Below are 27,814 nucleotides of genomic sequence, written 5' to 3'. Positions count from 1 at the left end.
ACATTTATTTTCTTTTTTCATAACCACTGGGGCGGTGGAGTATTTGAAGCACGTGTAACTCAAATTCTGGTTCCCAACACAAAACAAAAACATCCATTAGGCGACAACTAATAGCTTGGGCACTCGTAAGTCAGGGTAGAACTGTATGAGCTAACGTTTATAAAAAAAGCTGCATTCATTTTTTTGACGCACTCACCTTATTGTAGGATGTGAATGAAAGGCAGCAAAAGGCTATGGTCCATTGTGGCCCACTCAGAAGCATCTTTATTCTTCCTGCGTCTCTCATGCTTGCTTCCCGCCCACCACGACACTAAAGATAGCTGTGCAGCAGCGCTCCTCCATGGTGTCATTATCAAGTGCCAAAGAGCCAATCCAGGGGCTCCTTAGAGGGTTCTTTTTACATTCATCCCTAAAGACAATAATTATGATGCTCCTGAAATATAAAATGAAGGCCTGTATGGCTTCCTGGGGCATGCCTTTTATGGCGGGCCAATTCCACTGGCGAACGCATAGAACAAAATACTGTATACTAGTCCACTGATATTAATGAGGCGTTTCTCATTAGAGCTCCATGCAGTCTCAGTAGATACATTTTGATATACTGTAGTTGTTCTGAAATGTTCTCTGGGAGTTCATTGCTGAATTATGGTGGCCATTACAACCAAAATGCAATTATTAAATATCAGGAGACTTAACTTGTGTGAGTTTATAATGGACAAAAGAAAATGCCTTAAAGTCACAGAAGGGAGAAGGTATAGGTGATTATTGATGCTTTATCCATCAAGACCTGAGGGTGGTCTGTGGTAGTCAATTTCTTCCTGGACCAAAAATTGGATGTGTTTATGTCTCATATTTTCTCATCTCTCATGCAAACCTTCATTTTTTGTAATGTTTTCTCTTGATGCGTGTATCTAACAGTGCTTAGAGTATTAGTAATGTCAAGAAAATGTTCTTTGGCTCCTCCCCTACATAAAGAAGCCTAATGCAGGGGCTATACACCCCACCCCCACCCCCCTTCCCTTGAGTGCACTTATAAATGCTTTGTGGAAAGTTAAGGGTGAAGTGAATGACTGCGTATAAATCCACTACAGGAGATTATAATTGGCTCTAGAAAAGTCCTCCCGCAGTGCACCTTCAATATTTCATAACGTTTTTAAAATCGCAGCCACTCAAGTGTCTGGTGCTGTGGTGCCACCAAATGGTGGCATCTAGTCAGGAAACTGAGCGTTATAGGATAAGAAAAGCCTACTATGCCACTGCATGTGATATAGATAAATGTTATACTGTAGGTACAGTTGTTATTGTTTTTTTTAGCACTATCCGGGTGAAATTTCAGCTCCCTGGTGCCTTCTTTCAGTGTTTTTCTCTCTGATGTGAAATGGCTTTTGTATAAAGATCAAAAGATTAGACAAAATAAGAATTGAAGAACTGTTTTTTCAACTGTCGCTTCTGAACGAATGCTGTATTTGCAAAAAATAAATACATAACATTTTGATGTCTGTATGTGTTTCCATATTTCAATTTTATTGTACATTGTGTGAAGAAAAGTGTCGAAAGAATCATTGGACTTTTTCATGACAAGCATCTAGCCAACAAGAGCTAAGTAAGACTTTGTACTTCTATTCTAGCCTTGGTCCTCTAAAAGATCTGCAAGTCGAGATTGTGAGCCAAAGATGAGAGCGGCCCCATCTTACGGAGCAAAATGATGGCCTGCAGCTCTACTCTAAATGAGAGCAAGGCAAATCGAAATCAGGTCTAATAAACTCTGAACCCCAGCAGATGTTCACAATAATTACCATAATCTGTCTCCCATAGATAAAAATAGGTGGTTTTTAAATATTTTGCATTAAGGGTCTGCCGGTGGTAATGTCATCAAATCTCCAGCAGCTTCAATACTCCTTCACATACGGGATGACCTCTTGTTCCATTCATGCATTTTATATCTTCTAATGTGCTTTTCCTCAAAAGCTATTAGTAGCAAGATAATAATGCACATTATTGTCATTGAAAGAGGATGCAGAAGACTATCCTAACTTCCTTAAGAAAGGTGTCCCAAAACACTTCTCTCTTAGCATATTCTATACTTCTGAAATGGTCATTTGTGTGTGGAAAAAAAATTCATCAAATACTTTATGGTTATTATTTTATACAAAATTATAATCAGTATGACGTAGGCATCACAAGAGTTCATCATTTCCCTGCCCACTCCACCTCAATGACCCTTCCTTTTCAACGTGCCACTTAGAGCGACATTATTTTTACATCAGCGCATTATGGGCCAGCAGCGCTGCGCTGAGAAGACCAATGATCAATGCGGCGGAGCTTCGGACTCCTCCAGCACTGTTATTACCGTCGTTGATGGTGGTGTGAGCCAAAGCCGGAGTCGTTGGGCCTCGACAGTGACTTAAGTCTTCCCCGACGCAGGCCGCGTACGCCATGGCGTGGGCAATGTAATTTTGCTCCTGGACGCCATGGAAGAGGTGGGCCATGGGTCCACGGGCCAAGACGGCCACGTCCTCTCCGCTGTGAGTGGCCGAGTCAGTGGGAACGGCTGATAACTGGACGTATTCTTTTGTTTCTGTGGGGGGAAATAAATGTGAATACGTAGCGGTTCACAATACACAGATGATCCATTGAAACGACGTCCGGTTATTTTTAAACTAAGAAACAATGGATTAACAGGTGTTTTCCAGCATATATTTAACAAAATAAAAACCTTACAGGACCAAACCTCACTGAACAAAAAGGTTGTTGGAGTATGATTCACCACCAAATTTGCTTACATTGTGATCTGGGTCTGTTTAGTCAATAAACATGTTATTTTATTGGATAGATCTATTTTTTTGGATCTACCGCTTGAGGTGAACCATCTAGTTTTACATCAAGCATCTGTATGAATCTGAACATATTCAGAAGCAGCCTGGCAGTAGATAAAGGAAGCTGAAGCATATTTTAAACTTCCTCACGACGTCAATCTCATCCAATGAGGAGCTGTGTCATTTTGCATCAGACACAGTATTAAAAATATTTTGAAGATCACAATGATTGTAATTTGTTCAATGAATAAAATGCTATAATGATTCAGAAATTGTCACAAAAATATCATATTTAAGTAAGAAATATGATGAATGCACTACACACATCCCAGGAGGGCAAATTTGTTTGCCTCCATCAATCCAAAAGAATTGCGTTAGACCCCTCGCATTGGATAATAGACCTGCTTTTCGGTGGTCTAAAATGTAGTCTCTCTTTGGTAATGAAATTGCAAGATGCACCGTGGGCGTGCAATACAATTACGCCGGAGTGCCTATTGAAGTGTAGCGCCGTCTGCCACAAAAATTATGACTCGCCCCTTTTATGAACAGAGCAGGCTAATTGTGCAACCAAAATGTCAGATGTGTCGGGGGCGTGGCATCTCTGTCTGCCGGACCGTCCATAAATACACAGTGCAGTCAGTCAAATCCGCATTAAAATGACATTACGCCATTTTTTAGACACATCAGCGGCATTCTACCAAATTGGGGCCTACAGTGCCTAATGTTAACATTAAAAGTTGAATTCATTCGAATGTGGCTTTAGTAAAATAAAATAATCCTCTTAAATTAATGCTGGAAGTCAAGATTTGTCTTATGAGAGTGAAGAAGCCCGAGGGATTCAATGAAAGAGCAAAACTTAAGTCAATATATGATTGTAACTGTCATTCTGGTATTGTTTTTCATATTTTTTATATTGTATGTAAAACATATGGATCTTACTTGTGTTGACATTGCGAATGTCAGGCCGTGTGCCATTGATAATTTTGTGTCCAGGTCCATTTCCATACATTAGTGTCGTGTATGGCAGCGTGTCTTTGGCCCACAGTGGAGACTTTCCTGAAAAATATAAACAGACCATCTCATCAAAGATTATTCAGGTTTTCTTACATTTTAGTCACCCATCCATGAGATACACTAGCAAGCGTACGCACACACACACACCTACACACACGCACACAGGTGCAGTCTCCCCAGCGTCCTGACGGAGGTCTAAAGCCTGCTGGGTTAAACAGTCTTTTTCTCCAGATGAGCCATTAGCCCGACGAGTCTCCTTGTTGATGAAGAGCTCAGGGTTTCACAAGCACATTAATCACTGCTGCACCACTGGGAGGAGGATGATTACGAGGGAGAGGAGAAGGCGGGTGAAACACGAACAGAGGAGGAAAGAGCGAGTAGCAAGAGCACAACACAAACACCGAGCAATATAAACTTCAGAAGGCTAATGATGATGTATGACTTCGTACGGTTGCAATGTGGAAAATAGAAGAGCATCTGACAGCTCAAACATTGAAACTTACTTACTTTACAAGAAAATCTAGGAGCAATTTTTTTGCAAAAGGCATGTAAAATGGCAATAGCTGTACTCTACGTGACAAATGACTGACTTTTAGCATTCATTGTTTTTGTCAACAACTTTTGCATTATAATTGAACTGGTTATGTCATCTTCTGGAAGGTCATATGAGTAACAGCAAGGATCAAAGCCGAGGAACTACGCAAAAGACTGATATAAATTCCCTGACCGGGAATCGAACCCGGGCCGTGGCGGTGAGAGCGCCAAATCCTAACCACTAGACCACCAGGGACCATGCAGACATATGGATTTTAACAGGTAAGGGCATCTTATTTCTCTTTTTGCTCTAAATTACAGTTCAGTTGACTATGTTGTCTTCTGACAGATCGTATCCAGGAAAGATCAAAGCCAAGGAAAGGAGAAGACCCAAAGAATTCCCTGACCAGGAATCAAACCCAGCATGTGGCGGTGAGAGTGCTAAATCCTAGACCACCAGGGACCACACAGAAAGTTTATCAAAGTTTTTGTAGGCCATCTTATTTCTCATGTCTTTGGTATTGCTTGTGTAAGTTCATGTCAGGTAGTCAGTAGGGAGTTTGATAGCACAGGCAGAAACAGATAAACAAGTGAGGAGGTTGTGATGAAGTGACTTGAGCTTGGAGAACATCATGTAAAGAAAGACAGCCTCCAACATTGATGGCTACAGAAAGTTTTGGTCAATGGTCTTTCACCTGTTAGGATTGACATTCCTGAACATCCAACAATCTGAACAACTCCTCATTTGAACAGTAAGCAGCTACTACTAATTACCCAGAATACTTTGCCCTCGGAAAGGGTATCCATTGAAGGTAAAAGGGTGGGAATGGTCAGCCATGACTATGGTGAGCGTTTCCTCCTCGTCGGTGAGTTCCAGGCCCTTGGCAATGGCATAGTCGAACGCGACCGTCTCATGAAGCGCCATGTATGCTCGGCCATCATGATGCGCCTGGTCGATGCGCCCCCCTGAGAACGAATAGTTAAAGGTCAACGGATCCTCTGAAACGAAGCCTATTCATTTGTGTCCACTATAGGAGACATTTGTTTTTGGTCTGCATCTTTTGTCTTGGTAAACACACCCTACTAAGAGGACATGATTGGTTGTTGCAATAAGATGAATTTGAACACTTGTCCAATATGGCTGCCTAGTGTCTATTAACCTGACTTCTGCATATAACTTAATTGAGGTAACCCCTATTTGGGCCATTTTCTTCTTTGTCATTTTCACAGTATTTTAGCCAATGGATGATACAGTGCTGATAGTGTGATAACTAAGTGGTCAAGCCATTTTGAACTTGGACATGTGGTCACACTTTGGGTGAAATTTCAGCTCCCTGGTGACTTCTTTCAATGCTTTCATTTTGATGCAAAATGTCTTTGATGTCAAGATCAAAGCATATGGCAAAATACTTCATAAGGGTTAAAAAAAAGTACCAAAATCAACTGTTTAAACTTTGCATGCTTGATTAAGCGGTGGAATGAATCAAATGGTGTGCGGACTGCTTGTCCAAACCTTCCACTAAAAGGAAGAATCCTTTGGGATTTTTTCGGAGGATGCGGATGGCTTTTTCCGTGGTCTCGATGATGGACGGGTCCATGTTGGGGTCCCTCTCAGCTTCATACCGCAGATCACCTGGCTCAAACAAAGCTGTGGGAGGAAAAAAGCAGACAAACAGAACAATGCAGTCAGTGGTGGTTGCAACACCCTATAATTGAAGAAATCATTCTCTCCTTCTCCCTCGCACCACAGAAGAAGAAATGATTGATCGGCCAGCATAGCTCAATTTACCTCCTTCATACTTCCCAACTTATACTCGATGCTACAACTTTTCACGATGTTAAAAGCTATCAAATCTGAGAAAGCTATTAAAAAAACGACTGAAAAAAACCTAAGATTGAATGTCTGGGCTCTGTAAAGACGTTTAAATGTGTCTTTTGGGATAGGATGAGTTGATACTTAGATGTAGATAGCAATTCTCTAAGGGATTGAAACATCTAGTTCTATTAGCCTTAATATGCAAATTAATCATGCAGTGATTACATTTGAACAGCGGATACAATAGAGAATAATACTTATGTTGGATTCTGAAATATGTGCTTCACGTACAACCCCATTTCCAATGAAGTTGGGACATTGGGTAAAATGTTGATAAAAACTGAAAAAATGCAAAAATTCTTCAACCTATATTCAATTGGATACAAGACAAAGACACGACATTTCACGTTTGTGTTTTTTGTTTTGGAAATATTCACTTGTTTCGAATTTGACTACAGCAACGTGAAAACACTCAATAAGTAGGAACTGAACAAATGTTAAAGCTTTTCGAGAGAAATTCTTTCTTATTCCTGCTTGATGTTAAGTTTCGGTTGTTCAACAGTCCGGGGTCTCCGTTGTTGAATTTTGCGTACTAGAACCTGCTCCAAATCCAATGTTCCATAGAATGGCTTTTACTGAAGTTGGAAAGTGTTTTTTTCGTGTTGTGTTATTGTTCAAGTCGTCGTCTTATGGCTAAAGAAAATCAGACCATCAAATAGACCAACCTTTTAATTTTCCCCTCCGCTGAACAGAAAGGCAGTAAAAAAAAAAAAAGATTGTAAATAAAAACACTCACCCATGAGGTAATCTGTGGTTTCTGGGTCAATAGCATCAAAATCGGTTTTATTCCATACATAATGGGCAACCTATGATATAAAACACATACATACTGAATGTCACATATGTTTTCTATATTTTTAAGACCTATACAGTTTGTCATATTTCTTTCTAAACAACATTTTTTTTTAGTTTGATGTCTCTTTGTGAGGCAGTATATAAGGCAAGGATAATTTCTATGTGAATTTCCAAATAGAAATAAATACTGTAAATATTAGTTAGCTGAAGTATCAATATTTGAATATCAATCAGCATATTCAGTAAGTGACGACTTACCTTTCCCAATTTCAGGTTCTGCCATTCAGTGATGAGGTTGCGATTGTCTTGCCTTTTGCCCCTGGAGAAGTAGTCCCTGGGGTATTCTGGGTCTTTGGTACCCTTGGGGGTCATGTACTTTCTCCCACCACCAATAATCACCTGCAAGGAATCTATTCATCAAGATCTCAGGTAACTAAATAAAATGTGACAAAAAAATAGTCTCACATCAATGTCTGTGTTATTGAGCAGCTGAGAGGCAATGTCAGTGCAGCCGTCCCTCTTGGCGCCGGCAGGCATGTCGCCGTCGCTGTACCACTTCCTGCTTGCGCTGTGGGCGTAGCTGGCGGCCGGCGTAGCATGTTGGACACGTGTGGTTGTCACAATCCCGACAGACTTGCCTGAAAATTGAATACTTTACTCTCTGTGCACCGCTGCAACTGTTGTTAGAATTTTTTTAAGCATTATTTGTTCATTTCTGTTAGCCCATCTATGGAGATTCACAAAGTATGTTCACATTATGATAGTGGATTTTTAGACGCTGAATTGACTTATGAGATATAAACAGCTTGACACAGTCGCTTTGGAAACTACACGCCGAAAGAAAGTCAGCACATATAGGGAAGGCAGAATACATTAAAAAATAGTGAGAAAACAAAGCTTGCACTGTAAAAACAATTGGGGTAAAATAATAACCGAATCATGGGTCAAAAACTGACCAACCCATTATTCGGGTCAATTTGGCCCAATTTGTTAGGTTGTTTTGTTCAAAACAACCCAATTACTGAGATTGTCTTGTACGAAAAGACTCAAGTTTTGAGGTTGTGTAGTGCAAAACAAACCAGTAGTTTGGGTCAAATTGACCAAAACATTTAGTCTGTCCTTTTTTTGACTCGAAATGTAGTCATTCTTCTTACAACTGTTTTCGAGAGTGAATAATCCAAACTTTGCCATACATATATTGTATTTTCCGGACTTTAAACCGCAAAAGTATATGAGCAGCAAAAATTGAGCACAACATTTGTTGTCACGGATGAGCCGCAATGGACTATAAGCTGCGGGTTATAACATCAAATATTTTTCCAAAAAAGAATGTTTTTCATGTTGTATTATTTATTTTTATTTTTTTTTTATTAATTGTCTACCAAGAGCAACATCAACATACTGGCCATCAACCCGGTTGCTGGGCACAGAAAAAACAACAGCAACACCAGCAATAAAAACCTAGCCCACATTGTTTATATGTTTGTAGTTTCCTTTGATGTTGTAATTTCCCATGCTGTGAGCATTCAGTGAACGTAACTCTAGTCTAACGTGCTCCTCGTCCGCGACACCGTTCAGTCCGTGACATAACTTGATAAAGTTGCTCATAACGCACATTCTAGCACATTTGTGATTGTGTGTATGTGATGAAAGGTGAGTTTATTACCTTGTAACGCTCAATTTGGACATTAGTTGTGTGTTATAGAGCAGGTGTATGCTTGTGTGTGACGTCCTGTACTGCACTTAAATGGTTGTATTCGGCTAGCATGCTAATTATGCTAATAGCGTTTCGTTCATACGAGGAAGCATTTATTTGTGTTTGGCTAGAGTTGAATGCAGTGAGTTTAGAAGTTAAGAATGTTATGCTGCATGTTGAGTAGTGGATTGAATGGTGTATGTACTGTATGTATGTATGTTAACATTTGTTCTTTGTCTGTATTATTGCAGACCACAGTTAATAAATGTGCTGAATGGAGCAACGGTACATGTTCTTTAACCGGAGCATATCCATCCATATTTTGCCACTCGAAAAGGAACTAGAAACATCATAGTAAACCCTGAACCCCACGTTTTATGATCCTCTCCGTTTTACAAACATTGTGTGATGAGATGTATGGCAGTCGTTTGCATGGAAACATGAGAAGAATCAAAATGTTTCTGCGCACCCAACAACACATGAACTTACTTAAGCAAACATTTACAGCTCCAGTTACCTTTTCATTGTCTTAGTATCCTCACCTGCATTTTTGGCCCACTTCAGGATAGATGTGACTTCATTGCCCTTCTGACTCTTACAAACGCCATTTCGAGCCGCTGCGCTGACGCCGATGGTGTTCAGGTTGGTTTTTACCCCACACAGATAAGCTGTAGCTGTAGCAGCGCTATCTGCAATCTGGAAGTCCACACTGTAGGTCTGCACAAAGCACAAGGAGCAGCTTTATTCAAAGCTACTGACAGCCAATGGACAAGGAAAATCCATCCTGACCTCGGTTCAGCTGAGTTATGGTGTCATGTTTTCCTTCAATGGCAGGTCAGTACGGTTTAGGGCATTTTTAGGGTTTATTTAAGTAGTTATTAATTTGTCGAATGCATTTCAATGAGAGTGACTTCTTCATAAACTTTGGCTATTGTCCTATTCCAATCCAAAACTTGTTCCGCATCATACAACAATTACCAAGTAAAAAAGGACTAAGGAAGCCATTTGCTGAACGTTCCTTGGAGACAAAAAATGGATTCAACCATACATACATATGAATAAAATTAAGTGTTGTATCTGTGTGTGTGTGCATGCGTGTCTATGTGCATGTTACCTTAGCCAGTCCCACATGGGGGAAGGTGTCCATGGTCATCACCGTCTCCTCTCCTGTGTGGTTCTGCAGTTGTCCCTTGAGGATACGAGCCGCAGTGTAGGTTGTGATTCCCATACCTAATGTGAACATGCAGACTTTCTCTATAGGCCATGAATTTATATCAGATTGAAAACAAAAACATTATTTCAACACAGATTGGATTTTTCCATAAATATCTACTAATGATCATCTCAGCGGATTACTTTTGTTCTGCTGCAAATTCAATGAATGGGACGTTTGTGCTTCAACATACCGTCGCCAAGGAAAAACAGGATGTTTTTAGCCACGTTGTTGTTCTGCTTCCTGTTTAAAGCTTTTTGTAAAGTCTTCTTTGCTTGTGATCTCCAGAACTCCGGGTTTTCCTCCTCAACTGTGTAAGGAAAATCATTGAAATAGATGAGTTTCGATCATAAATCGAAGTCACAAATCTCGTCCATTAAAAATGCATACTGAACCCATTGTGCATTGAGGAGAATCCCACATCGGATGAATGTCAAAATTCTAGACGAGTAACAGCTGTGGTCTAAGTCTGGTTCTCAAATGGGGGTACATGGAGGAACTTTAGGAGGTACTTGAGATTTTAAATCAAACAAACATGCAAATATTCCTCATTATTGATTTAATTATTTGTTTCAGGGAAATATAAGTTAAAAAAATATGATCAGAAGGTTATTCAATTTAATTTTTGTAAAAAGACAGATTCTCCCCATACTAGAATGGTTGGACCCAACTTGCCATATGCCACCTCTCGTTACCTGTCAATTTCATGATTCATTTTTGTAAACACATCTCTACTATGATCCCAAAAGAGGACACTTTAAATTAAATTTTTATAATTATTTCTTTTTGAGAACAGGCCTGAAACTATGTTGATCATTTTTCGGTTGGACACTTATTTATTAAATATGATTAAAAAGGACAACATCACAAAACAACATGAGGTGGCAGTAATATGAAATTGTTGTTTTCAAAAGGCTTACCTTTGGCTGCAGCTGTTCCATAGAGCACAAGTAGGAAAAAAGCCAACATGGACACTTTTGAAGGCTCCATGGCTTTGCTGTGGCTGGAAGATTAATCCTCTAACCTCCTCAAAGATTGCCTTTGAGTAGAAATATCGCTACGGCGTCCCATCACTTGTGATGTCATCTTTAACAACATGTCATAAGTGACCCTTGGGCCTTAAATTCATTTATGACAGCAGAATGCAGTCATTCTTTTTTCATGGCCAGCTTATTTTTCTTTTAATTATTTGAGGGCTTATTGAAAAAAGTCAAGCATTAATTAAGAAATTGACATTTTTTGGATGCTGTGATAATGATCAGTGTCAACGTGCATGAGTTCATGTATGCGTGGCTGTGCGTGTGTGCTTATGCATGTGAGATGTGTCTATTCCTATCAGTTGTTAGTATTGACTGATAAGACGGCCTATGATTATGTAAGTGACAGACAGTCCATTGGCTCTTACAAACTATATACTTACAAGCTGCCATCCGTCTAAGTGCTTGCAAACTTGAGGTTGAGAGCTAGACATTATAGGTGTCAAATTTAGCCCATGTCAGGCTCATTTACTGCCATTCAAAATTGGAAATGTCAATTTTTTTTTCAGGCATTTCCTCCGATTTTTGCATGAATCCTTTTAATGGCAACTTGCGAACGAGGCGCAAAAGAATTTTTTGTGTTGACACCCCAAAACCACCAGGTGGCGCTAGCAGCCAACTTATGACATTTGCAAGCCTTTCACTGACTTTGATGATTGTCTTAGCCCGGACTCCCATAATGCAAACGTCTTCAAAAGTCTTAATACTCTAATTATGACACAATAAATATTCCTGTTTCCATTTCTGAAAATAAATAAATAGCGTAGTTACTCTTTTTATTATCACATTTTTACCATATGTATACATAAAGTGGCGTCAGTTAACCCCCCCATAAAAAAGGTATATGTATATCAAAAATTGCTGATGCCACTGCAATTTTTGATGGGTTGAAAGTAAAAATTTATATTATGACCCTTTCAAAGTCAGCCCCAGTTGGGTGATAGTAAGGCCAGGCTAGTGAAAAATCCCCAGACACCCAGGGGTTAATATGGAACTGCACAATAGCTTTTAACAGGCAATGCAGCAGTTAGCAAGTAGCAACAGTTCAACACATCTTAAAAAATGAATATGAATATGATTGTATCAAGGCAGAATTTGATCACAGCTAATCTCTTGGATTTTAGCCAAGGGAATTTATTTGACAATAAAAAAAAAAGAAAAAAAGGAAGACGATTGCATGGATTTTATCTTTACACCAAGGGCATTTCACATCAACGGGAAAGCATTGAAAAAAGGCACTAGGAAGCTGAAATTTCACCCGGATGGTGATGACATATCAAAGCTCAACACTGCGTGAATGATGTGGAAGAAAATGCCCCTAAACATCATCAAAATACTGTATAAGGGTTAATGTTGTTTTTGTTTGGTCAAAATATCTTCCAAGATTTTTGTGGGGGTAAGGTACAAATGCAAACGTGTTAGCTCATTCCTTATTCAACGAGAACGTCGTGTCACACAGATAATGGGACATTTATCAGCTCTAATTTGATGGCCTTGCCTTCCCAATATAGTTACTGATTAGCCTTTCAAATAGAACAGGCCCCTGGTGACAAGACACTTGTCGATATGCGGAATAGATTAAACATGGAAGGGGACGCTTGCGGTTTTTCTATGTTCTTTTAAATTAAGTACTTGATGCTGATGAATGCAAAATGCTTAACTGTGATGCATAGTATGTCATGAAAGTAACATTAATTAATGTTCTCTTTTAAAGACGCTGTCAGAGAACCATCGAGCGCATTACATGTGTGTTATTGCGTAGCTGAGTAGATTAAACATTGTTATTTATTTAGTTTGTGAGAGGGGCAAAATGTTATAGTCGATAAGTGGATGGCGTGTGTGAGAAATTGTGTTTTGATGATCATCAAGCACTGATGAAGAGTCTCACAAAGAGACCAATTGATAGTGAGCAATATTGTTGGGACAATAACAAAAGTATGGTGTCATTTGTATCGATCAGTAAACGGAACCAACTCCGGATTACATGCGTATATTTATGGCGTTTCTCAATACAATATTTTGGGAAAAGGACCCAGTTTTAGCACGGGAAATTTCCGACGAATCCATACAGTATACATGTATGCTTAATCATGCATATTTTGCATTCGTGTGTCAGAATTCACACAAGGACGAGATGTTTTTCTGCTATCAAAAATACTCGGTGATGAATATGACATTCAAATCAAATGATGAAAGCACTGATGGTTTTAAGTCACGCAAATACACATGCGCATAGGTTCAAACATCATAGTACTGTTACTCAACTATCCAGTGCAAGTGCTAACGTGGAAATTTATAAGGCGCGACACTGCCCTCTAGTGTGTATAATGCGGTAGAGCATAGTACTGTATTAGCATATTTAGTTAGTATCGGATTATTTATCATTGTAAAGATAAACCTCAGCATTCCAAATAATGTATGGACATGAGCAAAATGTAAGTAAATAAAAATACTGTATATAAAATATTTTTAGATGCACCCAAATGTCTGATTCAATGCCGGCAAGCTCTTTGTTTAAAATGGTATCAAAATATGTATTGTAAAACTAATACATACATATATATTAGTATTTTTTTCTAATCGTGTACATTATTCATATTTTAGTCTTCTTAAATTCAGTCATCTGCACTACTACTTTCTGTAAGAGTACAGTACACTAAGTAGTTAGTATTATTGAAAAGTTCACAAAAAAGCAAGAATTGTTCAGGGACGTATTTTCACGTTTTTTTAGTCCAGACATTCAATCCCAAGTACTTGACCCTGTCAATGACAGGGACGTATTTTCACGTTTTGTTATGTTTTTTTTAGCATCTGGGATTGCCTGTTTGGACTAAAAGAAAAACGTGAAAATTCAGCACATATTAAGACCATGCAAAAGTAATGTTTATGTGAGTGTTATTAGATGCTGGATGAGGAAGAATTTAAAAAAAAAAAAAGCTTCCAGAAAGGTCTCAAGTTTGTGCTAAACTGTCAGGTCTTCAAAATCTTTTTCAATGTGAGAATCGGCTTTTTGTTACGTAGTCCACACTCAACAAAATGCATAAGAATTTCATATTTGCAATAATCTTTATTAGTACTTCCAGTTTGGGATGTCTGAAGTCATACGTTCTTTAATTAAATCTTATTTTTCATAAAGCAAAAAAAAAAAATATATTTACACATTCCGACTTCACCGCAATCAATTACTGCACTTTGATTCGATAATTACAAGCACTTTCGGTCAGCTGAAGAGAGAAATAAATACAGGGGGAAGCTTTCACTTTGTTTTACAATAAAGGAAACCGACATTAGTATTCTCTCTTGGGAGGGGGGAGGGCAAAACAAAAAAATATCTATGACATATGTACATAACTGTTCTAAAATCTGATTCCATTCATGGAAGAAGAAAAAAAAAAAAGGCCTTCGGATTTGTCCTGTGAGAACATTTTTACAAAATGTTCCTTTCATAAAGTGGAGTTTCGATGATGCAACTTTTCAAGTTTCATCAGCAGCCATCAAATGAAAATCCAACAAGCTTCTTAGCGAGACGTAGTCACGTGTCCTCATTCTGGTTCTGCCGTCAAGTAGAGAAGGAAACCGTAACACAGATCCAGCAGATGCTTGGTTAAAGCGGTGCGGCGAATAATCATCGGCCCCAGCAGCAAAACGCTCAATGTTCATAGTGACGCCATCTTTGAAAAATCTGCATTTAGTTTTCGCGAGTCCACAATTTATGACTCGTCTCAAATGTCCCACCTTTAGATGTTTTTTCCTTTTTTTCTCCTTTAAAAAAAGCCACGCACACCCCAATCGTTCAATACAGAAAAAAAAGTCTAAAATCCATGTAGTTCAAACAACAAATGTTACATCACTCTTGCACGTTTGTCATGATAAAATGATGACATCATCAAAAATATAGAGCCTCTTACATTTCATGTACGTCAGCACAGTGTTGCTGAGATGAGGGAAAGTCATTTCAAAATAGGAGTCAAACTTCAAAGCAAACTCAAAAAAAAAAAAAAAAAATTGCCTTCCACTTCTCGCTACCGTCTCATCGTGTGGATTCGTTAGAATTAGGACATTCAATTGCACAGGAAAAAAAATGGCATGATCGAACGCTCGATCGATAACACAATCTCTCCTAGTTGAAGATTTTTTTCTTTTTTTTTTGTCTTTTCTGTTTTCATGAAAGGCTTTAGCCGATTTAGTCGAGTCGGAACGTCCTTTGTCCCAAAGGATCCCGATTCGAATCCCACCGGTTCAAACCGTCCCACTCCAGAGACCCTAACTGTTGTCCGATTCGTCCGCCTGGCGCAGCCACGTGAAGAAGCCGGTGACGGACTTGAGGGCCACGCCCTTGCCCTGCTGCTCGGCGGGGTCCTTGCACGACTCCCACTTGTAGAAGGCGTCGTCTTTGATGACTTCCTCGTCGTACAGCGTGTCAAAGAACATTCGCAGCAGATCTGATTTGGGGACGAGAGAAACGGCACACGCGTGGCACTTTGAAGAAACACGTTCAATAATCTACATTTTGGACTGTAAGACTCGACATTTTTCTCACGCTTTGAACCCTGCGGCTTATCGTTCACTGCGTTTCGTTTTGTTTTTCCCTACCCACCGGAGGGCAATCTTGCGGTAAACAAAAGAATTAGCTAATTACCGTAAATTTCTATTGCCCGACACACGATGATTTCGCCTACAAGCCCAACTCCAGAACGAATTACTGTCGTATGGTGGAGGTCCACTGTATTGATTTTGAATTTAAACTGCTGTTTTACTCGCCACCAGGGGGCACTCTCCATTAGTAAACACAATCAGGTGTTACTGTTGTGTTGGTGCAGTATTCTAAAAGCTCACAGTGTATGTGTTATGTTGGAGCTCTTGTTTATAAATGTGTATTCAAGGTCAATCTGTAATGAAGGCATGATGTTGATATATATAAAAAATAAATAAACAAACATAAACATATACATATACATATATATATATATATATAAAAATAAACAAAAATTGAAACCTAATTTATACCATCTTTCTGCATAAATATCTGATGTCACAACCTGTCCGGTGCAACCTATGTCTATGAAAAATCTATTTTGTCTGAAAAATGCGGTACTCATAAAAATGTGAGTAAATAAATGAGGCAAATGTTCTGTTGGTTTGTATAAAGTCACTCACTGGCCGGCTGCTCCATGTGCACCATTAGAGCCTGTAAGGCATAGAGAGCCTGCAGTTCCTTCTGCTCATCCTTCAGGAACCTCTCTAGCAACTTAGCCCTCTGATTGATGATCCCTTCATTCACCTTGTAGGGATTCTCACCTGCGAGCCATTTAAAAAAAAAAAAAAAAAAAACAAAGTCAGCAGGACGTTCATTAGAGCTCGCATATAGAGTTGAAAGCATGTAGCAGTTTAACTGAACATTTTTTTTGACCTGCGCTCAAACATAAAGTCCATGAAATGCAACTTCACTACCCATCCATTTCATTGAATGGAAAATGAAAAAAAACGAACAACTCACAGATGATAGCTGACTGGCAGATACAGGTCATCAGTACTCTGACAAACATGTTGGAGTTGGTCTGCTGCTCATCCAGGTTAGCCTACAAGACCAAAGGATAAACATGAGTGCAATTTCAGCAGCGTCATTCAAAAACACACCACTGCATGAAAACACACATTTAGAATAGACCAGAATGCCTTTATCATCATTGTATAGCTTGCTCGGTCAAAAAAACATAACGTCCATTTTTCCCTCGACCATTGAAGCATACGTTGGTATAATCGTGCTCTACTATTCTAATACTGTGAGAATAGAATTCAAAGGCTATCATTTCCAAAACCATGGATGGAAGTTAAACGTTCCTAAAAAGCCAACAGAAATGAATACAAACCTCGATCCAGTCAGTGATTCTTTTGTTATCAGCCTTGTCCTGGATCAGTCTTTCAAGCTGTCTGGTCAGCTCTGTAGAACTCATCTTCTTAGTTTTACTTGTTTCGGGTGCTTCGGCCAGTGTGAACAACACATTCTTCACCAAAACACAAATGTTACCTTGGTATTAGTTAGGAAGTGATTTGAACTGAATAGTGATATTTTGAAACTCAAGTCTCCACTGCAATAGATCATTGAAAGTGGCAAAACATGATTTTTTTTTTTGAGGGGGGGGTACCCTTACTTTTTCCGTCACAAACTTGTTGATGTCCACATCCTCAGGGAGGAAGTCTTTCCATTGGAGTCCTGCCTCCCGCCACATTGTGCCCACCTTGTTATGGCTCTAGTTGTGAGACGTACAAACCAATGTCAAAATAAAAAACAAAAACAAAAAAACTTGCATCCCTCTGATTCACAATGTTTGATACGATTGTCACTGAAATTAATATCCCACCGTCTACTTGAGGTGTAAAGTCTAACTGATGAGCTCACCATCTCTTTGCAGAGTAATTTGAGGATTCCGGCAAGCAGGTCTCCAGCTTTGCCCATCGGGATTAAAGGCTTTGAAATTTCCCTGTAAAATGCAAAACATAGCATTCATACCATTGAAAAATAGTTTCCATTTTTTCTTTGAACATTCAGAGGTACAGAGGTCTGACACTGACTTGAAAAGGTGTCCCATGGGGATCCCTCCCTCATGGAGCATGGGAGTGATCAGTTCTGACAGGTAAAGCCAGATGTGCGGGATGTCGATCGCCATGTCCTCAGCTATCTCCAGGATTTCATTAAGCCTATGTAAAACAATGATCTCAGTTTCCAATCTGACATTCGGAAGTACAAAAGCAATATGACCCGTGAAAAAAGGAACGGTTGGATACCGACCCTTTATAGTACTGTTCTGCCGGAAGGATGCCTTTCTGAATGAGTCTGTGAAGCAGCCGACCTAGGTTCTCTCTGGTAAGGGTGTCGCGTTCCAGTGTGGACTCCAGTCCGAATTGGACAAACACAGACAATTGCTGAGGGCAGTTTATATCCTCCACACATTCCAGGGCCTCCTGTAGGGGAACATATCGTAGGCCGTCAAAGCACGCTAATACAGTGGGCCCCCGGGTTACGAACTTAATCCGTTCAGCGGCTACGCTCGTATCTCGGATTGCTCGTATAGCGGGCAATCCAAACCCATGTTAATTCGTGAATGCGTGCAACGCGCGCAGAAGCCTTAGGTAAGAACATCACGCTGTATACATATATTAATATTGAGTCACATAATCTACTGTACAGTTTCATTAAATAACAAATACAAAGGAATAACGACTTTTACCTTTGGAAAGATGTGACTTGAGCTAAGATAAGCAGAAGTCAACACTATAAACCAGACATGCTATTGGTCTTACAGTGTCACAGTAACTTTTTCAGTCAGGGTTTTCTCTACTTCCTTCCATCCCAACCAGCTGTGCCATCAAGCTAGATAAAGGCGTTCGGCCAATAGCATATCGGCACTTCTGTGATTGACGTGTGATGCCGGCCAATAGCATCTCCGTGAGTGAGACCAGGTGACCTTAATCGACCAATAGCATATTGGCGTCTGACTGATACTGACTGATACTTATTGGCACGTTTTTTTAAACGGTTGGAATGTATTGACATCTAATTGATTAAAGCACATTTAAACCTGTGACGATTCTTTGTCCTGCAATCGGCACACTTAATTTCATGTCAGCTGTTTTTCCCGACGTGAATTGAGCTGAGTGGAGGCGGAGGGGAGGGTGTGTGTGTTGTATTGACTAGGCACCATACTTATAGCTTATTCGAACATTAGCTCAATGTTGGTTTCAACTCACAGTATTGCAACAAGGGCGCTGTCCCAAAGCATGTCGGGAGGTTGCCGTCTAACATGACATGCAGTTATGTAGAACGACCATTAAACAGCACTGAAATTCCACCCGTAAAAGGATGCAGTGATTAACGCTCAATGCCAACACGGCAACGCAAATAGGCTATTGGTCTTACAGTGTTACAGTAACTCTTTCAGTCATGGTGCAAATCACGGAGATACTAAAACATCATCCTCTTATTTCTTCCTTTACCGCTGCTAGTAATTTTAGAAGCTATGTCTAACAGATAAAGTTTGCAAAGTCTTCAAAACATTCCGTTTTTCACACATTTTCTCTACTTCCTTCCATCCTGTCCCATCAAGCTAGATAAAGGCGTTCGGCCAATAGCATATCGGCATTTCTGTGATTGACGTGTGACGCCGGCCAATAGCATCTCCGTGAGTGAGACCGGGTGACCTTAATCGACCAATAGCATATTGGCGTCTCCTTGACTGGCTGATAATTATTCGCACTTTTTTTTTTAAACGGTTGGAATGTATTGACAATTAATTTTAAAAAAAACACACATTTAAACCAATGACAATTCTTTGTCCTGCAATCGGCACATTTAATTTCATGTCGGCTGTTTTTCTCTTTAGCTGTACAAACACTACACTTAAATGGTAATTATATTTAGACACCGTGAGTGAGACAGTCAGTGTGACGTTGTAAGACCAATAGCGTTCACGATGTCGCAACTGTTAAATTTGTTGACGCAGTTAAGCGAGAACATTACAACAAATTCAATGGCTGGATTATTCGGAATGCTCGTAAGGCGAGAGGTTTGTTCGCAAGCGGAGGATTAAAATCTCCCTGATCCACGCTCGTAAGGCGAATTGTTCGTAAATCAGGGTGCTCGTAAGCCGGGGGTCGACTGTATATTTATTTTTTCGCTTTTTTTCTACATGACAAAATTATACTTAGACTTCAACAAATAACTAAAAGAGAAAAGAAAAGATTCCGAACTTTAAGTGCATATACTTTTTGTATTTTGATTTAACATGATTTAATTAAACCATTTATTGAAACAATTTAAATGTTTCATGTGCAAGATACTTGTTAGAATTGTGCACGAACAAGATAGGTGAAAACTAGAAGGTATTTGCAGACCTTCACTTATTCCACATGAACATATTTTTTTTCTCTAAAATCAACATATCAATTAATAATAAATGCAATCATCAATACACTCCATAATGACCATATAGCTTTTTTTGTTTAGATCTTTAAACATATATACATAAAAAAACTAATACAAAAAATAATTTGCACAATTCAAATCAGAATTCACATGTGATTATGTAGTGTTTCGTGCACAATCTTAAGGTGAAAATTCATTCTCATATTGAAAAAAAAAAGCTTTAACATGAACTGTGTATAAAGAGAAAAAGTGTAAATGCTGTCCAGATGCACAGTAGCTCAGATATTGTTGATTATGCATGAGCAATGAGCATTAGATCTATGATTCAGTTAAAGCATAAATTAATCCCATTTCCAGAAAAAAATATATATATACACAGTATGCAATATATGCAATGTAATTTACAGGCATAAATTAGCGAAATACCCACGTTTTGTGGAAAACAAATGTTATGTTACCTTGATATCAAGTATACTGAGGTATTCTTCGATGATGGCTTTGGATTTTTTGGTTAGTTCTTCCACCGTCAAGGCAGGCTTGGTGGTAGTTTGGGGCGGTGGAGGAGTGGCAGCCCTTTCCCTCTTCACTGTTTATGAAAACAAAAGAATACCAAAATGTAACTGCAAGGCACAGACCTAAAATCATGTTTGCTCAAATGAAAATACTGGCATGTGACAAATATGAGCGCAACCAATCTGTAAAGATACCATTCTCTCTGCTGGGAGCTCTCTCTTTGCTGCTCCGATCTCTGTCATCTGTCACATTTGCTGCTTTGCGTACCGGATCTGCTGACCCGCGTTTCTCTCTCTCCCGACTTTGTTCCTCTTTTTCCCGACTGAAGCTGCGTCTTGCTGTAACCTGAGGCCTGTTTCGTTCGCGGTCATCACGTCGGTCAAATCCGCGATCGGCGCGGTCGGAACGTTCAAAGCGTTCCCCTCGCTCTCGACTTGAGCTGTTTCTGATTAGGGACAGATTAAATATTGATTCAATAACGGGAAAATAATGATTGCAGAGAACAAAAATTAATTGACCGAACTACTAATCATTTTACCACAATGTAGATATTACAATTGTGGAATTATTTTCTTAGTTTTTGCCTACCATTGCTGGCGTTTTATGACATATAGTAAATTTCATTTGTGTGGGTTGTGCAGATGATTATTTTAACTTATTAATAAAGGGTAATGAACTAGGTGGATGTGAGAAACTTAAACCAGCTGTGAACTCATTGAGATCAGGTTGCAGACCTGCCAATTGAGGGAAAATATTTAGTTTCAGCTGTGAAAAGTTAAAGCAGAATAACCATATTATCAATAAAGTTAATAATACAGAATGACTATAAAAATCTATTTTCTTGACCACTTAGAGAACATAATACATCTACAAATACCTCTGCAGTCTTACTGTACATATGTGGAACAGCACAATGGCAAGTCAAATCTTGGATCACTTTTGAAATATACACTATATATATATTTTTTTTTAATGGCCAAGATTGACACACAATTTTAATTTTGTGGTATTTGGGGAAAAATACTATAAATCCCAATGTTAGCAGGTCTGCAAGAACAACATTGCAATTTTGTTACAACTGCTCTTACCTCTGAGTAACCCGCCTGTCTGACTCAGCTGAAGTGCCTGGCGTGGCCTGTTGCAGCGCTGAGAACCTGTTCAGAGTGTTGGTCGCTGGACGGCTGCCCGATTCTGGACCTGAAAAGAAAAATGTACTCAGAACGTTTTGCTCAAAATCAAAGCTATTGATTAGGTGATATCTGACAGGGAGACCTACCAGAATCCATAAGCTTGTTGGCGCTACCACCGCTGCTGCCCTTTCCCCAGCTCAAAGCACCTTTGCCTCCTGGAGCTAGACACTGAGTGTGGATATCAAAAGCAGGTGCCTGGAAAAAGAAAAACAAAACAAAAACAAAAAAATTGATTATTGCTTAGGCATGTGACTCAAATCAGAAATAGCATGCAGTTAAAAGGCATGACTGGGTGTGTATAGAACTAAGGTGTTTTCCATTTTCTAAAATTATAGTCTTTCAATGTATTTACCAATTGTACCTGGATTTTCACTATTTGTGAACAGACCCGGTGTCTTTCCCTTGCTCATTGTACACTGTATATGCACACATCAATAAACGAGGCTAGAAAAGATCCAGGTGTGCAACCTGACTACAGTTCAGTTGCTACTGAGCAAGGCTGCAAATATAATGTAAAATAAACACATCAAAACACGTTCAACATGTTATCCTCGATGCAGGGCAGAAAGCAAAAACACATATTTAACAAGACACAAACCTTTGGGAATTTGAATTTTGCATCATAGGTTCGGTTCTTGGATATGGGAACTGTGTTCCAGCCATCATCTTGTTGGGAAACGCCGCGGCCAGGAGTGTGAGGTGCCCCACGACTCCCTGATCCTCCTCCACCCATCCTGTTTCCTGGGCCGCCGAAAGACTCCTTCTTGGAGCTGAGGGCATGCTGCACTTTCATCTGCTCTCTGTGCTCCTCCAGCTCAGCTTCTTTGTGGATCTGGTCAATAGTCTTAGGGCCTTGGTCGCCGCGTCTGGGCACCCAGTTATTCTGAGGTGGTAGAAAAGAGAATCAATTTAGAATGCATAAATAGGTCACTAAAACAGAAAGAGGTATTATCCAGAAAAGCAAAACTCTAATCAGGCTTTGCAGTGGCATTAAAACTGCCAGATGATGAGGTCGAGTCATCAATGCATGCTGAAAGTAAGTAGCAAAAAATTGCTGAAACATCAGCTGGAGTGTTTACCCGTCGAAGGTCCACCACATCTTGCAACATAAAGCGGATCCTGGAGCTGGTCTTTTTTTCCTTTATTATTTTCTCCATCTGTTTGAAGTACTGGTCCATGAGAGGCTAAAACCACATTAGTCAGAGTTTTAGTTTAGTTTTGTACATTGTCATCATCTTTGCAAACTGATGTAATAAATTACAAGTGTGTGCTGTACCTTGGCCTTTTCAAAGTCTAGATCTTTTCCAATAGTGGATAACAGTCTGCACAAGCACTCCAGGGACTCCTCATCATGGTTTTTCAGTAGCTTTACGATGCACTCGTGCATGATGACTTCCGTGAGCATCTTAAGTTTGAAGAGCTCGCCAATAAACTTGATATTACCAAGTGAGCGCCTCCTAGCCTTGTTTTTACAGTCTTCAAGATCCTCCATTAATCTTTGCTTCTCTTCATCCTGTTGAGGGGTGAGAAATGGGATGTCCAGGTGACATGGAAAAAAAAGTGTATTTTTTGTGTATAGCATTGTAACAAAACAAACAAACAAAAAAAAGACTTTGTAGTACAATACCCCTTCTGCAGCCTCAAGCTCTCGTTGCTTCTTCTCAAAGATTTCATTGTCATCTTTATCCTTTTCAAACTCATTCTGGCATCGATTCAGAAGCAGCTTTCGGAAATTCACAGTGTCTCCTGGCTTATCTGTGGCTTGGACTTTTAGCTAAAACGTTCAGAAATTGTATTAGGATTTATTGTGGAATATCATTTTGTTTTAATTTGCCAAGATTGGGAGTAAATATTAGTAATCTATTGATACGTACCCCCATAACGCAGCGGCACATGTTGGCATAGGCCACGGAAAAGTCTGGCTCAGAGATGGCCTTTTCAAAGGTGAGGTCTATGACACCTTTTAACCTCTCTTCTGTGTCGATGGTAAGTTCTGACACTTGTTTCATTAGCTGTTGAAACTTTTGTGGAGTCAGTTTGTTGAGGATACTCCGGACCTTTTTATATAATTCCTGTGTCTTGAGTTGATCTGGACTGTTCTCCATAGTCTCCTCTCCTGTGGAACCACGCACTGCTTTTTTCATTGAAGGCTTCCATGCCTTCTCAGCCTTGTTCAGCTTCACATCCTCATTGAGTGACATGCTGGTAATGATTTTCCTCGGTTCTTTCCGTTGCATCTGCTGAGAGCGACGTGGCCCACCCAGGCCTGCACCCATACCTGGAGGCTAATAAACGATAAGAAAGAGGGAAAATTAGAGGACAACATTGTATCAGACAGGACTGCTGACTTGATAGTTTGTGACCTTCATGACAAACAAATGTAACTTACTGGTCCTCTACCTCCTCCTCCCATACCCGGTCTGCCAAGGTTGGCAAAGGAAGGCGTGAAATCAGGGCCGCAATTCATCCCAGGAAGCCGACTAGGGTCAAGCTGACGCAGAGGAGTCTTGTTGGCCTAAGAGGAAAAGATAGATGTGCTGATCACAAAAAGAAAACATTTAGAGATTTTGCACTGGGGTTATTTCATTTCTCACCAAAAATTCTTACCAAAAATTAAAAACATTGGCCTGATTTTTGAGTTTTAAAGGATCTCATTAAAAAAATAACTTTTTTTAAAAATGATTATTTACAGAATATTGGCAGATCCCACTCATTTCTCTCTCGTTGTCTTTTAGTGTCATTGTCGATACCTTGTCCAGGACGACCTCATTGATGGCAGGAAGACCCTCAGGCTTATTCATGCTGGCTGAGATGAATTGGAATCCCAGAAGAAACGCCCGGTCATACTTTTTCTTCTCCTCTGGATTGATTGGCTTCCATTGTTCTGAAAATAAAACATTTTCAGGAATCACAAAACATTTATTTCAAAAGACAAAATATTGTCAGAATGCTAAGTTCTAGGATAACTGTTCTATTATGTCATCTAATTAGGGAAAAAGGTAATATTCTAATATTTGAAAATTCTTCATTGAAGATGACATAGACAATGTATGTTCGGAGAAAGGGTTTTTATGGCATCGGTTTACGGTCTATTATGACAACATTGAAACATCGATTCGCAAAAAGGGTGCTGCGGTCAACAAGATTTGCCATGACAGTTCATTAAGGGTGCCAGACAAATCAAACTGAATGAAAGTTATTAATTACAAACACATTTTTGTTCACCTACTGCATATGTAATAGTGATTGTGCCAGGCAGAACATTAAGCGCTTTAATTAAATAACAGAAGTTACAAAAAAAACTCATTAATCCACTGTTGCAATTTACAGTATAAAGCAGACTGTCATAGCTTCCAGCAAATTTAAAAAAATTGCATTCAACCAAACATGTCTCGAATTTACAACTGAAATTGTGTTTTGGGTTGAACTTTTTTTTTTTTAACCGGCCAAACCTGAACCCCTCAACCTCTTTTCCACTATAGTAACATTAATCAGGGCTAAGATATTTAGTATTTAACCATTTAACAGTGGCTGGGTATTATGTATTAGATTTTTTCCCCCCTGGAAAAGAATGTGTATGAGAAAGCAAGCCGTTCTGCGCCTATACTGAGTAAAATGCAGCAACTGGGATAGTGGGACTTACCCTCTTTATACTTATACTCCTTCTTGGTTGTCTGCTCGTGAGGGTTTGGCTGAATGTTCTCAGCATCCAGTTTGTCCTCCTTATCCTCCCAAGTTAAGTCAGTGTCCTCTATCGCTGGAGATGGAGCAGGAAGTTGGGTTTCCGTTGATGTTTCTGGGAGAACCTCAGGCTCTGGTGGTACAACTTTCTCCTGACACAATGGTGGAAAGTCACAAAAACATTAGATTTCAAATTTTATTTTTTACTTTTTGGCTGCTCAGGACATGCAATTAAAGTCGCTGTGACTTTAATTGCACATCCAGATTTACATTTGAACATTCAACCACCTCTTTAAATGCATCTAGTAGATCTCCCACTGCCTCCTTTTTGTTGAACTCCTTCATTTTCCTCTTTTTCTTTGGCACAGACACAGCAGCTACAGAAATATGGATAAAAGTCATCATATTTAACAAATACCTAGCACCTTTTTGCAAAAATTTGCTATAATACACAATGACAAAGTACCATCCCCTACAGTGAGGAAAATCAAATAAATAACTCAAAATGTAATGCCTACAAAATAATGGGTAAGTGACACACCTTGCATTGGAGTTTCTACGAGTGTATTGGGGACAACCTGCGGAGAACTTGTCAATGTTTCTCGGCTGTGGTCATCTTTTGAGCCCGTCACCGGTTGGGATGACGTTGCTCCTACGATATTGCATTGGGGTATTAGTGTACTCCCATTGGTGTCTTGGGAAACAGCAGGAACCGTTTCTTCACCCTTAGGCTGAGAAGGTGCTGGCTGGATGACTGTTTCAGCAGGGACCTCTGGACTGACGATAGGAACAGACTCGTCAATAGGCGCTGCTATTGATTCAACAAGTGATGTAGGCACTGCCTTATTGATGGCTTTGGAGGTTTTAAGGGCAGTTTGCAGGCAAACATCCGGCTCAGCAATGGGGCTGTCATCTTGCACTTCTTTGCTAGTATCGAGGGCCTCGGGGTCTTGGGGGGATCGAAGAGGAAGACCATTGGAAAGGCAGAGCTCTTCAGGCTGAGCAATGGGAGACTCCAGAGAAGACTCCTGGCGACTAGATGGCAACATGATCAAAGGGCTTTCTGGCACATTTTGAGTCACACCATTTGCGGAGGGGGAGATGGTAAGAGAATTGCCCATAAAAGAAGAATCCTCTGATTGCACTTCTTCTGCAATCGCCACATCAACTGCCTCAAGATTTGGAGCTGTCCTTTTTGAGTTTTGCTGAAGTGCGGAAGTAGGCATAGGGTCAGGAAGGGGTGCAGGGTAGGCAGGCACCTCAGGCGCCGATTGGAGCTCTGGGGTTAGTTCTCTCTGAGATGTGGGGGTGTACATTGTGTCTGTCATGGGAGCAATGGACGCAGGCGGAGAAATACAAATATTACTAACAGGGGTTTCAAGTGCTTCTGATATTAGAGATGGTGGAGTCGGTTTATTGTTAATGTCAGAGAAGGTAGCTTCTGCCAGGTTGAGGTCATCTTGAACGCTATCAGAAGGCTGTGACGGAGGCAGCGAATGTTTTTCTCTATCATCTGGAATGGCAAAGATGAAAAGCTTTAGTTTGAATAGTAATAATATACTGTATCACTGTCCAGTTTAAATGTTTCTTTTTCATGTACAATGTGTCAGTTTTACAAGATGCTGAGCTTGTGCAGTACCTTCCCTTCGCCATTCTTTTATTTTTTTCATCATTCTGGTACAAGATGACTTTTGTCCCAACAGTCCACAAAATGATGCTCTAGAGTCTAGATATCTAGAGTCTAGATATTACACTGGCTCTTTGGATGTTTCTTGGCAACTCTTAATTGGCCTTTCTGTTTTTGCGGCTTGCCAAAGGTTTTTACACTTTGTGGTGAAACTTCTGTATTTTCTCAAATGTTGACTTCGACACAGATAAGCCCACCTCCCAGAGCATTATTGATACGTTTATGCTAGGATTCATCTATCATCAATAACTTTTGTTTTCAGTGATTTTCCAGGTCGTTTGGTGTTGCCGAGCTCAACAAGTTCCTGGACTCTTCGCCAAACCTATTGTTTTTGCTATATCTCTGATGGAGTTGTTGTTTTCTGCTTAATCACAACTGGCAACCAGTTCAGGGTTTCCCCTTTTGCATTGACGGACTTTGAAAAATATGCAGCACCAGACCCCAGCAATAAGGCCGACTTGACAGTCAAGTGAGTCCAGCTTGACATGTGTTATTAGTGCTTTGAGTACCCCAAAGGGAGATGCTTGAAAAAGGATGATGAGGTATGACTTATAATTCTAATATTTAAAGGCTTGCAAAAAATTAGGCTTACAAAAGGCTCTCAAAATGCATAGCGTTGGAGTATCTTGGTGACTTATAAAAGAAAACATTTGGTGTACAGTATTAGCACAAAATCACCATGTCAAAATTGTACGCACTGCTCATGTACTCATTTCTCTGATTAGTGTGCCAAGGAGTGGCTAATCATTGTGATATTTTGAATACTTCAATTTGGCTATAGCATTGAAACCCACATACATTTTGGAACAGATCAATAAGTTTTTTACATTATTAGTGAT

The 27,814-nt window shown here is 39.7% G+C and overlaps 2 protein-coding genes, 1 long non-coding RNA gene and 1 other non-coding gene across 7 annotated transcripts in view; 1 reads left to right on the top strand and 3 right to left on the bottom strand.

Moving 5' to 3' along the window:
• Positions 1-1,559: 1,559 nt before the first annotated feature.
• alp3 (alkaline phosphatase 3) lies at positions 1,560-10,934 on the bottom strand. The gene is made up of 11 exons (XM_088427028.1): positions 10,865-10,934; positions 10,138-10,254; positions 9,846-9,961; positions 9,274-9,448; positions 7,501-7,673; positions 7,294-7,434; positions 6,977-7,046; positions 5,878-6,012; positions 5,139-5,330; positions 3,756-3,872; positions 1,560-2,578 (listed from the first exon to the last, which is right to left on the bottom strand). Exons 1-11 carry the CDS (start codon positions 10,932-10,934, stop codon positions 2,259-2,261), a joined length of 1,626 nt encoding a protein of 541 aa, XP_088283154.1. The 3' UTR covers positions 1,560-2,258.
• Positions 4,549-4,620, bottom strand: trnae-cuc (transfer RNA glutamic acid (anticodon CUC)). The gene has a single exon. It is a non-coding gene; the product is annotated as a tRNA-Glu (tRNA).
• LOC148415658 (uncharacterized) lies at positions 8,600-9,933 on the top strand. Its single transcript, XR_015867157.1, has 3 exons — positions 8,600-8,688; positions 9,296-9,565; positions 9,851-9,933. It is a non-coding gene; the product is annotated as an uncharacterized LOC148415658 (long non-coding RNA).
• A 3,094-nt stretch (positions 10,935-14,028) lies between the features above and the next one.
• The window catches only part of eif4g1b (eukaryotic translation initiation factor 4 gamma, 1b), a 28,966-nt gene continuing 15,180 nt past the window's right edge, over positions 14,029-27,814 (bottom strand). For all 4 annotated transcript variants that reach the window (XM_088427023.1, XM_088427024.1, XM_088427025.1 and 1 more), the window contains 22 exons: positions 25,830-26,801; positions 25,577-25,665; positions 25,251-25,440; positions 24,358-24,491; positions 23,997-24,122; positions 23,482-23,892; positions 23,235-23,381; positions 22,884-23,120; positions 22,687-22,791; positions 22,206-22,490; positions 21,694-21,802; positions 21,506-21,614; positions 20,612-20,862; positions 20,363-20,490; positions 17,772-17,944; positions 17,555-17,680; positions 17,382-17,463; positions 17,134-17,232; positions 16,852-16,986; positions 16,479-16,560; positions 16,139-16,279; positions 14,029-15,423 (listed from right to left, as the gene is read on the bottom strand). In XM_088427023.1, the coding sequence (XP_088283149.1) occupies positions 15,245-15,423; positions 16,139-16,279; positions 16,479-16,560; positions 16,852-16,986; positions 17,134-17,232; positions 17,382-17,463; positions 17,555-17,680; positions 17,772-17,944; positions 20,363-20,490; positions 20,612-20,862; positions 21,506-21,614; positions 21,694-21,802; positions 22,206-22,490; positions 22,687-22,791; positions 22,884-23,120; positions 23,235-23,381; positions 23,482-23,892; positions 23,997-24,122; positions 24,358-24,491; positions 25,251-25,440; positions 25,577-25,665; positions 25,830-26,801 (4,310 nt within the window). In that variant the 3' untranslated portion in view covers positions 14,029-15,244. The remainder of the gene's footprint in view (positions 15,424-16,138; positions 16,280-16,478; positions 16,561-16,851; positions 16,987-17,133; positions 17,233-17,381; positions 17,464-17,554; positions 17,681-17,771; positions 17,945-20,362; positions 20,491-20,611; positions 20,863-21,505; positions 21,615-21,693; positions 21,803-22,205; positions 22,491-22,686; positions 22,792-22,883; positions 23,121-23,234; positions 23,382-23,481; positions 23,893-23,996; positions 24,123-24,357; positions 24,492-25,250; positions 25,441-25,576; positions 25,666-25,829; positions 26,802-27,814) is intronic.

Source organism: Hippichthys cyanospilos, chromosome 11 (assembly GCF_059441005.1).
Source record: "Hippichthys cyanospilos isolate Australia breed blue-spotted pipefish chromosome 11, RoL_Hcya_1.0, whole genome shotgun sequence".
NCBI classification, from domain to species: domain Eukaryota; kingdom Metazoa; phylum Chordata; class Actinopteri; order Syngnathiformes; family Syngnathidae; genus Hippichthys; species Hippichthys cyanospilos.
This window is presented reverse-complemented; position numbering and strand designations above follow the sequence as displayed.